General features: G+C 39.5%; 1 protein-coding gene across 7 annotated transcripts in view; it reads right to left on the reverse strand.

Annotated features, from left to right (window-relative positions):
* FRY (FRY microtubule binding protein) overlaps positions 1 to 13,309 on the reverse strand; it is a 227,936-nt gene that overhangs the window by 150,305 nt on the left and 64,322 nt on the right. For 2 of the 7 annotated variants that reach the window (XM_069012399.1, XM_069012389.1), the window contains exon 1: positions 11,330 to 12,121. The exons of the other annotated variants lie outside the window; for them this stretch is intronic. In XM_069012399.1, the coding sequence (XP_068868500.1) occupies positions 11,330 to 11,399 (70 nt within the window). In that variant the 5' untranslated portion in view covers positions 11,400 to 12,121. Of the gene's footprint in view, positions 1 to 11,329; positions 12,122 to 13,309 lie in introns of those variants that run through there. 7 annotated transcript variants of the gene reach the window in all.

A 13,309-nucleotide genomic window follows, 5' to 3' on the forward strand; every position in this document is an offset into this window, starting at 1 on the left:
AGAATAATAATCTGAAAGGGCATTTCTTTGTACATCTGTGTGCTTTCCACTGTGCTGCATTACCTCATTGGACTCAGGCTTTCAGAAGTGAGGTAATATAGAGGATGTATGATTAATCTGATGCCAAATGAACCAACTGTTGACCCAGTTACCTTAACAGCATGCACAACTCACTTGCTGTTCTCCTCATCTGATAAAATTTCACACTTTTTGTCCCCCCAAGCACTGAGGCAAAGGAAGGCATACCCTGCACTGGAAGGATGTGGTATAAAGAAAGGATGTAGGATGGAAATCAGGTCTCCTGCACTGCATTCTGCTCTTGGGAGGGGATTTCTCTGTCTCTCACCTCCCCCATCTCCCCAGCTGCTCTCTTCTTACTCCATCTCTACAATCTGGTGTCTCCGCATGGCTGTGTTTTCCCCATTTCGGGCTCTCTGTTCCACTTCTGGACTCCAATGCACTGTTTGCCCATCTAAACATTGCTCATCTCACCCTGCCAGTCCTCTTAACCCCATCCCATCCCATCCCATCCCATCCCATCCCATCCCATCCCATCCCATCCCATCCCATCCCTTCTCCCATCCCTATTCCTTCACCCATCCCCCTCCAGGGTGTCCTTGGTTCCATCTCATACCAGCCACTCTCAATTTCCACTCCCATTGTCTGGGAAGTATCAGTTTCCCTGCTTCTGCATCCTTCCCTATAATGATTCCCCTGCCTCTTGTCCCTTCATTCCCACAGGCTCTTTCCTGGTCTTTTATTGCAGATTCATTCCCCTCTGCCCTCACTTTCTTTGTGCAATCACTGTACAGAGGCAGTTGGCTCATAAGGTCTCTGTCCCCCACCCATTCCCAACAAGAGAATTTTTAACACGAACAAACAATAGGGTTGTTTTCTCATTATTAGAGAGGGTAGAACCATTTCTGCATAAAATTCTAAAATTCACCTTCAGGGACATTAAGTTTAGAAGTGTTTTAGCCCAAACTGCAGAGCTCAGGAAAAGAGAGGGTTTACATAAAAAAAAGTAGGTGCAGCAATATACACACATAATCATTAATTTTTTTTCTATCTTTTTTTTAAATAAAATTCCAACCTGTCTATATGAACAACTTTTAAAAGTTCATTAAAACAATAATTCCAATTATTTCAGTAATTTCAGTTGCTCTGGAAGTCTTCAGGGCTCTAAACAGCCACTTCTACCTGTCCTATCCCTTACTGATTAAATACATGACAAAAAAAGGAGTAAAAACAATCAACATTTTTAATTTCACATTCCCCTTGAAAATATTTTCCTCTTCTATGACATATCTGTTAAAGATTCACCACAGACACACTGAGACTTTGCCTAATTTGCTACAAACCTTGATGACTTCTGTATTTCAAAAAGTGATACATTCCAGCTTCTGATTCCCAGAGAATCAGAAATGCTCCTGATCAAACACTCATCCCAGTACATAATACATACATTGTTCTGTCACATTTTCCTGCTATGAGCAATAGAACAAAAATCAAAATAACCACCTAGCTTTGGTTCAGATGGTGCAGAGATAAAGGGTGGGGTGAGGTTATTTGTTTCAAACATCTGCCTTCATAGAAAAAGAAATGCAGCTAAGTAATTTTCTCCTCATTTAAGACATCAGTAGCAACAAATATGCATGCTGTGGAATTTAAAGCAATCCAATGACATTTCCATATGAAAACTACTACTTACTGTCAATTAAAAATCTCATTATATATATTAACTGGCTGAGTCACAATTTACAATGTGTCACTTGGCTACCAAGAATGTGGAGGAAAAAAGGTTCTTCCAGTACAAAAACAGAAGACAGGGCTTCATTTCCAGATCTAACACAGGATATGTGTTTCTCAGTTAATTTCTCTGTTTTAATTTGCCCAGGAATAGCAATAAAGCAATCTTGCATACTCAGGTAATAATGCTGAAAGAATTTAAGTCTGTAAAGCTTCCAGATGGGAAGCACTGTATGAATATTATTATAATGGAGACCATTACAACCAAGTTATTTGCAGTGGTTTCCCTGCACCTGAACTAATGAATGTCAATTTGCATCTTGTGAATGTACTTTGAAATAGGCAACACTATGAGTTCTGTGTGCAATCCTCTCAAAGGTGTGACTGAAGCTTGGTTCACAGCTGGTGTATTTACAAAGGCTGTCACAACAAGGATTTCCTCCAGTCTAAGAAGGCAGGAGGCTCATGCAGCCATTCTTCAACAGCCGAGATTCCCTCTTCACTACCTAACAGCCTCAATTTACAAATTCGTAGAAACTTAGATATCTTCAAGAATTCTACCCATCTCTGAATTGTTCTGATTTTTGTCAACATGTCCAAAAAAAGGCAGGCAGGCAGACTAAGTAAGTTCTGCTTCCACAGGAAAGCTATCTAAAACAATTCCAGTTACAAGGGAATGACTACTTTCAGCACTTGATATCTCAGTAATGTGCAAAGAATAAACCTCATTATGAAAACATACAACAATGCATTGCTGTGGGTATATGCAGAAACCTACTCTGCAAACTTCTCAAGGAAGACCTTCAGCAAGAAGTCTATCCAGGTAACCTTCTGACTAAAAAACAAAATTAATCCACACATTTAAAGGCATTCATAAATAATAATCAGAAATGCAGTAAGAAAGATATTTCTGTACATCGTGTTCAACAAAACTTGTTCAAGGAAAACAGTATCAGAACAAATTTATAAATTGACATCTTCTGAAGTTTAATTTATTCCACATATGAGTTGAGACTCATCAAAGTTACAGAGAGAGAGGAGATAGCTTGAGATTAGGAAAAAATGTCAGCATAATGATCACCCAATTACAGGATTCCTTCAAAATATCTTTGGCAGACTTCTGTGCTGAGCCATGTACTACTTAAGAATTCAAGGGAATATAAATTAGTATCTTTCAAGCTTTTCAAAACAAAACTAAAACCATCTGCAACTTCATGATTATAAATAAAATCAAGATCTAATGCTTTCTGTTGATCAGTCCTTGTCTGATATAATCCATCTAACATCTTCACATTCTGGCCATACACAAACTGTGATTTCTCACTCCCTCACTCACTAGTGAAAAACCACAGCAGTCTCTTAACTTGAATGCATTAGCACTACATGTGATGACAGCAAGTTTCTGAAAGAATAGAAAGTATCCAGGATAAAGATTGTATAGCATGTCTCCCAAAAGAGCCTCCTCCTTTTTTTTTTAATGTGTGAAACTTCTCTGCTAAGGCTCCAATCACCTAATTAAGCTCTTTATCAGTAACGTATTCCCCTAGACAAACGTGATACTGTCACTATAGCAATCCCACAGTATTTACAAAACACTCAGATTCAAACCAGTGTCCTGAAAAGAGCCCCAGAATCTCTCTCCTGAGACATGACAAAGATGGATCTCTCAGGCACCTCTAATACCAGTTGTATCATTGATCTTACACTATGCACAAACATCAATATTTCAGGGGGTGTCTTTATATTTGTGATCTCTCTTTCACACAGATGAGGATGCAAGTGGCAGTCAGTAGCTCAGTGAAACTACTGCTACTTGGCTGAGAGCAAACTAGGAAGTCAGTGTTTCTCAGATGTGTTTCATTCAGTAGCTTGTTTTAGCAGGCTCTGCTGTCTGCTGTGAGAAGAAAAACTCTGCCATCCCTCGGTTTTGAATGTGACTATAATTAGCAATATATAGAAGATTATAAGTATGTAAGGAATTGCCAGGCTTCTCAGTAGTTCCTGCAAAGAATAGTCTGAGCTTCTGAACTCTGAACTTGAACAAGTCCTGTTTTCCCCCTTTGAGATGTGCCATATCAAGGGGATCTGGCAGACAGAGGCCAGAGAGACTGGCTGAAGACAGAGGCAGAAGTGTTGCTCAGTACTTCAGTGCACTGTCACTAAATTCCCTGCTCCATTCAGTGATGGGTCCGCATTGCCCTTGTTCAGCCTTTTACCACTAAGGAAGCAAGAGTAACTCTCCTTCTTGGCTTTGATATTCCTTGCAAATCCCACCTCCAGTTGCATTTTGAATTTCCAAGCACTGTCCCTGCATGTCCAAGCAATGTCTATAAATTCCTCCTTTGTAGCCAAATCACACTTCTGCCTCAGATATGTCACCTTTTTCACAGTGGAGCTCAGCCAGGAGGTCCCTGGTAAGCCAAGCCAGTCTCCTCATATTTCTGCTTGTTTCCTTAAGCATGGGGAGTCCATTCTTGTTATTGGAAGATGCTGACCTCAAATACCTGTCAGCTTTCCTGAGTTCCTTTGCCTTTTAGAGCTGCCCCTCATGAGATCCCCACTAATAGTTTCTGAAATCTCAAAAACTGAAATCTACTCTCCTGAAGTCCAGGGTCTGTACTCGGCCACTCTTTCCCCACTCTTCTCAGGATTTTGAGCTCCAGTCAGGTCTTTCATGTTAATGGGTAACAGACCCAGTTGCACTTCACCCATTTGGTCCATTGTAATTCAAGAAGTTACTTCCAATACGCTCAAGAAATCTTGACTGCTTGCATCCTACTATTTCGCACTTGCAGCAGACAACAGGAAGTTCAAGCCTCTCATGTGAACGAACATCAACAATTCATGGACTTCCTCAAGTTGTTCAAAGAAGACTTTCTACACTTCCTCACCTTGATTAATGGCCTGTAACATATTCCCACCATCACCCTGTAACACTTCAAGTCATCTGTTCCAATCCTGGCACACAAACTCTCCAGCACAGTCACCCATCCATCCCATAGAAGAGCTCCATAACTGTAAGGAGTTCCTTCACAAAGACAGCAACTTCCACTCCCTATTTCCCTGCAGGTCCTCCCTCTAGAGCTTGTATCTATCCATCCATCATAGCATTCCAACTCTGTGAGCTGTTAAGACTCAACTTGCTACTGCTATGACACTTGTGACTGAATGTAGCACTCGACTTCTTCCCGAGTGTTTTCCAGAATGCATGTATTTGTATACATGCATTTAAGGTATGCATGCAATATATAAAAGGGTGTCTCTTAATCCTGTTTTACAGTTCCTGACGTTTCTCTTATTCCCTTTTCCCTGTATCCTTTGCTTTCCACCCCTGTTCACTGCCACCTAACTGAACTATGGGTCATAATCTGTCTCCACTGTCACCCCTAGTTTCCTGCTCTCAGCAGGATGATGAGCCAGTCAGCAGATGTTTTGTCATACTATTGAACACCTTTCTATTTATATTCTTAAAAATATAAACCATACCTGAATTTAAAATGTCTCACTGATACAGCTATTGCAAAGTTTGAACATTATGTTTAGTATTCATTTTAGCTAATGCACTAGACAAAGAATTGGATGATTCAGAAGAAAGAGTATTTGAGGAGAAGGGATTTTATTTCCATGAACAATTGATTCTAACCTAGTTTAGGTAACTACAGTGACTGAAAAATTACCAACCCACAAATAACTCAGCTACTGTGAAATTATTCTGCAGGCCAAATTCATCATGGAAACATACAAAAATAAACATATAAAAATAAAAGATACTACAGCTTACTCAGGAGTATTTTATAGGAGTAGAGGAAACATAAGAACTGCTAGCTCTTTCCCTGATCCTTTTGAATAATGATTATCAATACTGGAAAAAAACCAAACTGCTGGTATTTTGATAAAATCAAGGATATCACAAATTAATCACTCAAAGTGAATACAAGTAGTATAAAAGAATAGCTTTGTTTTTACTGCAACTAAAATAATTAGAACCTTTATGGAATATCTACCAGTAATTGTCTAAGCCTAGTATCCAGATCATCTTATATTTACTGTTTTGAAGTTTTACCACAAAAATTTATGTACTATATTGCAGTCAAAGCATTTGTAGATTTTTACTGCAGTAATTCAAACTTTTTAATGACAAGGAAGCTCATTCTATAAATCAACTGAATTTTGAAATAAAGCATTGATGATATTCTCATCTTTTTTCTCCGTCCACTATGGTAGAAACACTTCCGGAATGTCAACAGAGTAGCAAACATCAAAATAAACAAAAAATCTTTTTTTGAAGAGTTCACAGGTTTCCAAAGTCGTAAAACTTCCACTTTCCCTTACTTCTGAGAAGAACCATGTCAAAATGCAAGTTCTAAAATGGGTACCAACAGAACACAAACAGCCTAAACATCGTGGTTTACTACCTTTCCCTATGGATCAGATCTGCAGACAAATACAAAGAAAGTTCCTGGGAGATAACAGTCACCATTATCAAGCAAGACACTTTACTGCTGACAATCACAGACTACTTACAGCTGAAGAACACACTAAGCACCCTCCCTTCAGGCTCAATGGACAGAGCAATCAATCCCCTTCATGTAGCACAATAGCTTGAATTAATGGCATCCCTTGTCCCAGGCAGACTCAGATGCCAAGACACGAGCAGATGCTAAACCTTTGTGCCCAGGGCTCCCCAAAGGCAGGGCTGTGGAAGGGCCAGCTCTCCCCAGGTGTATCAGGATGAGGCCACAGTAGCCAGCAGGACACACGGGTCCCAGTTTCTCGGTCTGCCTACCGCAGCCCCTGGCCCGGTCCCTTCCCCAGCTGCTTCAGGCGAGAACTGATCCTCTCCCTGCGTGGTGAGTTTGAAGCACATCAGTTTCTGGAATCAGGTTACCTGGGCCTGCAAGAGTACGGATGCCAGAGCAAGAGAGATGGGAAGGAAGGATAGGTTGCCCTTGTTCAGTGAATGTGCTTGTCCAAGCGGGCGCTGAGAAACACGAAAGAGCCTCTTTCCTTGATTGGTATCTTGCTATAAATCACGAAGTCTGATAGCATGGTGTGCTCAGCTATTCAGCCTTAAACAGGTCTGTGTTTGACTGCAGATAAGGGAACCCTGCAAAACAGCTGTTATCACCCTTGTGCACAATAAAATCTTACTAGAAGATCAAACTAGTGCATCACAGACTTGGACATAATAGAGACTTTCAGCTACGAAAATGTCTGTGGCCTTCCCTTTTCTCTTGATCATCGACACAGGACTTCATGAATATTTTCTGTAAAAAGGCTGAATTTTATTGCCTTGTGTATTACATTCATTTAATGAAGGACTAAATGCTCTTCATTATTTTCTTTTTCTGTCATGGTAGAAACATTATCTTCAAGAGAAGAACAGAACATGGCACCTAGCAATCCTTCAGGCTTCACGCTGGCCACTGGAAAGTCTCTGATGCCTGATGCTCTTTTAACCACAGAACTTGTTTTGATGCTAGCCCAGTGTTCAGCTCAGTGCATGACCAGCAAGATGTGGAGGAGCCAGAGATCCTACTCATAGTGCTGTGGGACATGAGCTGATGTCAGTGTCTGTGTGCTCCCAGGCCTGGGCTGTCTCTGATGTTACCACCACTTGTAAACAAGAAATAGCTTTTGACAACCACTGCTACAGGGATTGGGCACACAGGGGCACAGAGACAGAGAACACTGTGTGGCAGGAGGACTGAGCAATGGGCTTTGTACAGCACAAAGGTGAAGAAGACGATGACATGAGGATTTTGATGTGGATGTCGGCTACTGCGGAAGAAGGCAAGGAAGTATGGGCCATGGGAAAGAGACCTGAAGTCCTGATACTAGAAAAGTCCTTATTCTGAGTCTGCATTAAACACAAGTCTGCAGAAAATCCCCTTGCTATCCAAAGGTAGATAAACTACCATTGCAATCCATCAAATCAGGCCCTGCAGATAACTCTGTTCTATAAGAAGTGCCAAATATAATATTCTCTATGCAAAATATGCAATTTCATTTCACTACACAGAAAGAAACTTTAAAACCTATCTCTTGTAACTGCGAGACAATGAAATGCAGCTTCTACAAGCCCACACAGGAGCTGACTTGTGAGAGCACGAGTCAGCCATCTACCTGTGTCATTTAGATTCTTCTACAGAATCCTTTCCTGCAATAAACTTAATTGCTTATCAGATCTAGGAACTACAAAAGGCAGAATTTATTATAGACTTTTCTGCAGTTTATAATGATGCTAGCTTCCTGTAGCTTGATTTCAAAACTTCTGTTCAGATTTTTTAATCTATGAATTTGAAAAAGACACTTGGAAATTAAATTCAGAATAAATCTATCTGATTCATTCAAAAAAGTAAAAAAAAAAAGTCTAAGGAAAGATCAGGCTTCAAGTTCTTAACATTTGTATTCATGTATTATGCCTTGAATAAATTACAAATGTTTATTTACAAAAACGCATTTTGCAATATTTCCATAACAAATCTGAGGAAAAGACTCTCAATTGTCCTACTTTTGGTAAGCCCTATTTTATTCTTGTCATCTTATTGACCTCAGTGGGCCAAGTGAGCACCACTCACCTTGTGCAGGCATAGACATTTCAAGAGTACTTTCAAAAAGAAGTAATGCAAATGATTAATGTAGTTTTTGACTAATGCCGCACTAATCAAAAACACTTGAATATTTAAGAAAACATAAAATAGATAAGATGGGTAAAAAAAGCCCCTTAGATTATTCTTATTTTCCAACCAGAGAATCCCAGTTCTGTTTCCATCTCCAACATAATACAGGAATATCTTCCAGACAGCACGATGTGCACAGTATCTTATGGACACGTGCACAGCAAAAGTCTGTCTTGGGAACTGCACAAAGGAGTATTTTGAGATCTCAGTTTGATGGGATAATATGAAGGCCAGACTGTGACTTGGCTTTTTTATCCCCCAGGAAGAAGAGCGCAGGGTCACTGGGAACACACCAGGGACTGTATCTGACTGGATCACCCTGACTGCAACAGTTAAAATGAACTGACCCCATTGCCCATCAATCACCTGCCTCCTTAGCTGGCTGATGAACATGCAAATGCAACAAGCATGCTAGGTGAACACCTCAGTGAGTGCTGTGTCACACTGAACTGAAATCCTGCCTGGCATGTCAAGAATGCTAGTTTGTTAAACACCTTAGACAGCAAAGTCAGAGAAAAACTGTCATCCCAGGCAGAATAACTGAGTCTATCTCATGGTTTGGGCAACAGACATGGATGGCAATCTGCCAGAAAATGCTAATATTCTAATGTGTAAGCCAAAACACAAATCAATGGAAAGACCTGGTTTTGGTGGGACTAAAAAGCCTGGGAAGGATAAATGCAGTTTAAATGGATGTTTTAATGTGCCAGTTTGCAGAAACATACATGGACAGCACCTCTACACTGTTGACATTGCAGCAAAATACATACTGTAGGAACCAAAGTTATTTTTCTTTTAAAACTGTATGTTAGACCTCTTGCTGCTATGTAAATGCCCCAGCATAATTCACAGCTTACTTCTGGTCTTGGGTGTGCAGACGCAGCACCTAATCTCTGGAAAACATGCTCCCATGCATGCATGTGCAGGCTTCCCAGCAGTTTCTCAAGCAAGGGAAGTGTTTTCCTCTGCTCCACCCATCACATAGCAGAGCTGAAGAAAGCCCTAGTTTTTTTGAACTCCCTACTGTCTTATTATCAAATCGTTTGTTTTTCAGCTGGAGAGGATATGCTCAGATTGATGAACATACCCTTCCAGTACAAAAGCAAAAAAAACCCCATTTGCCAACAAGTTTAAGGCAATCTGGGTTCATTTACTCTATTTCCTCTTACTGTTTCTTCAGATATGGTAGAAGGGGTGTTTATCCACTAAAAGAATGTCAGAAATATCAATTATTCATATACTGTTTCCATTTCCCTAAACTAGAACTTAAGGACTTCTAATTTCAGACTAGAAATGCCTTTCCTACATTGAAATACTTTCAATATTCCTCAAGATAAAGGAAAAAGAAAAAAAGCCAACACTTTATATTTAATTCCACAATATAGTTGGTTTTATATTCTTAAGTACTAGTTTTACTTCAAGTTACAGTAGACTACTACAAAAATAGAACTGATTTGATTTCTGCACCATAAACTGACTTGTTTTTCTCCTGTCATAAGGAGTGCCTAGCTTGTTATAAAGTATGTGTTGTCACAATACACACTTATGTTCTCAGTATTTGATTAATATTAGTCCAAGAAGGTAACTGAATCAGAAAATTCTCTCCTAGTCCATGTGGGATCACTTATTTGAATGAATATGCACTAAATATTTTGGTAGGAGGGCAGATAAGCAATGCTGTTTAGGTAATACTATTATTCCCTGGTGGCTTCACACTTGTGGTAGAAAAACAGATCCAAACAAGCACTACAGTATTACTGAGGTTACAAATGACCTGGAAAAATACAGTTTCTATGGATATCATTTAATGAAGACAAGTCTTGCATATCACACATCTAATACAGTGTTTTGTTTATTTCTTTGCAGGTGTAAGATACTCTCCTTGTATTAAGTAGATTTTGCAATTCTTTTATACCATAGAATTTTAGAACACTAGCCTTTTATGCAGAAATTATTAAATTATAGATAGTAGGATGATCAGAACCTTATTGCACACGTAGCCAAGTTGGATTTTTCCAGAGACATTGTGTTCTATCTTTTAAAAACAGTTAATATGGAGACTTAGCACTGTTAATAAAAGCTCCTACAGAGAAGGAATACACTCTTCATGTATTTTAACTTAAAAAGCAAATTTCTGCCAGTGTTATCTCATTGCCTTGCCTAATCGGAATATGTTTGCAAGCACTAAATTTTATTCGGACATCTTCATTATATAATATAGCTAAAACATCTATAGAGTAATTGATTTAAACAGCAATGGAAATCAGGAACAGCAGTACTGAAAAGACTAAGGAAGACTAAAATGCTATTTGTTTACATTCTGCAAAACCCAGCCTGGATCAGATAAACAGATGGATTCTTTCTGGATAGAAATATTGCATAAGATTCTGAAATTAAGCATAGAGGGTGGGAAGAGCAGCTATAAGCAACTGATGTTTTGCTTCCCATCACATTAAAATGACTTTCAGACCTGAAGTAGAATAATTATATTTTTGTCCTCAGTGCACAATTAATAAAAACCAACTTCTGAGCAATGCCACACCCTTGTGATTAAACAGCATTTAAAAAAATATTTAGATAAAGTCTGAACAAATCAAACAAACGTAGGCAGGAAATGCTGTTTGGAATGCACTCCCTTGCAATGTACTGTTAGACCCAGAAAGCAGCCTAACTTCAGAATTCAATCAAGCAAAATCTAGTATAATCTCATTACAGCCCTTGCAGTTAATGAAACCTATTTAAATCTCTGACATTTTGATTTTTAGAGCTGACAAAAGCAAAAATTACTTGGTTTATATAACACAAACATACAGAAAGATAAGACTCTAGCCTTCAGGTTATCCTAGCTATTTATCAAGCAATGCATAATATGAAAAGATTACTCTTCTGCTACTCACTATTGCTCCAGGATTTCAGTAAATATTTGATACTGATTTCAAAGAAGCCTGAATCCTGCTGGCTAGCCATGTCTGCTGCATACAAAGAGGCTTCTATAATTCTGAGCAGCTGAAGTGGCAGGTACTATGTATGTAGATGTGACTGTCACCAGTCAGTGATGTAAACGAGGGGTCAGAGGAGGAAATGAAGTCTCCGCAGATCCACTTCTTCCGTTCATGGTAGGTAAGCTCATTTTAAAAAAAAAATTGAAAAAGCTCAACAACAACAACAAAAACACACCATGAGATTTCTGTCCTTTGCTCTTCCTTCGGGGCTTGTACTTAATTCTATCTGAAGAGTAATTTATTCCCTCGCCCCCTCAATACGTATTTTCATTTATTCCATTCTGCAACCGGGCAAATTTCTTCTGGTTGGTTAAGGCATATGCAGCACCACAGCACTTGTTCCACAAGCACAGTTCGAGGATCTTCCCGAAGGGCGTCTGAGCCGTGCTTTTAATAACGCGCAGTCTGCCTGTCTGAAGCTTTTTTCCCATCAGAAGCTGTCAGCCCGAGCGTACGCACCTCCTCTCGCGAACCGAGTATCAACTTCAAGCCCCACTGAAAACGTCTCTTCTGCAGCTGCAGGAATCTCACACGTACTGCTTAGCTTTAGGGGGAAAAAAAGCACCCTCTAATGAACATCCTCTGCTTGCTCTGGTCAGCTGCTCTCCTTCCGCCTGTTCCCAAGAAGAGCACGCTGAACTATACACAACTGCATCATGCTGCGGTAAAGCAGAGCTGCACCCATATATCTGATTGCAGTGACGTTGGGAAGGAAAAACGGCTCTCCCTCAGCCCAGTTGCACAAGAGAAGCACTTCCAGAGCACTAAACCCACGGCTTTCAGACTGGCTGCTTCTGCTTTTCTTTCACTGCTACAGAAAAACGTGTTGTCATTTTTTCTTGACACTTTTTCTGCCCCCTCCCGTAACAAAGATGAGAGACAGCAAGCTGAATTCATAACGGCAAATAAGCCAGAGAGCTCACTGCTTTGTATTCACCTCTGAAAGAGCCCCAGAAAACTCAGTTTGATATCATTTTTATCTTGAATAATGGTTTCTAAAAAGGAACTGAACTCACATACGAAAAATGAGGCAGAAGCAATTCACTGCTTGTTAATCTCTCTTTATTTTCTACAAAATACTTAATTGCTAGGTACAATTTCCATATTCCTAAGGTTTTATTTCGCATAATCACACTACATCAGTATGCATATTTTAATGGTAATGAAGAAAAATAAGAATCAGTTTCCAAAATACTTTTTGTTTCATATATTCTTGCTATCATCCTTCCAGATATTATTTCCTGGGAATAACAGTACTTTTTTTTCTCACTTAGTGGAATAAATTTCCTGCAGCATTTCATAATTATAGTATCTGAGACAAAACAGAGCTTGTCTGCTGCTGATTCTTCTAAAAACTTTGTCAGCAATTGTATTCACACATTATTTTTAGTTTCAGTATGCAGAATATTTGATGTTTGGATTGGAAACTGAGGAATACAAGGGTCATTGAGACCAAGCTCCTGTGGTTCTCACTGAAAATATGCTAAATGTCTTCTGTAAACATACCTCATCTAAAGATAAGGTTTTGTGTCCTCACTAATGAAAGGCTGTTGCAGAAACTCAGTTTGTAAACCTCTTTCAGTTCCTAAATGAACTTCACTCAAAACCTGTTTACACCCTTTCACGGGCATGAACAACCAGAAATGTTCAGAGTATCTCAGGTTCGATCTCACCAGCTATGTCAATGAGAGCTGATCAGCTCTTCCTCCCTGTGCTGTTAATTATCATCCCACTGCTGTCACTGTGCATCCCCAATTTATACTGAGACCCTGCTGTCCCATTTGTACCTCTTTCCCTACCCCTACACTGACAAAGCCTCCTCATTGTGCCATCCTGTTTAGCCAGCACACTTCAGCTTTTTACAATTAAAGGTAA

Source organism: Aphelocoma coerulescens, chromosome 1 (genome assembly GCF_041296385.1).
Source record: "Aphelocoma coerulescens isolate FSJ_1873_10779 chromosome 1, UR_Acoe_1.0, whole genome shotgun sequence".
NCBI classification, from domain to species: Eukaryota; Metazoa; Chordata; class Aves; order Passeriformes; family Corvidae; genus Aphelocoma; species Aphelocoma coerulescens.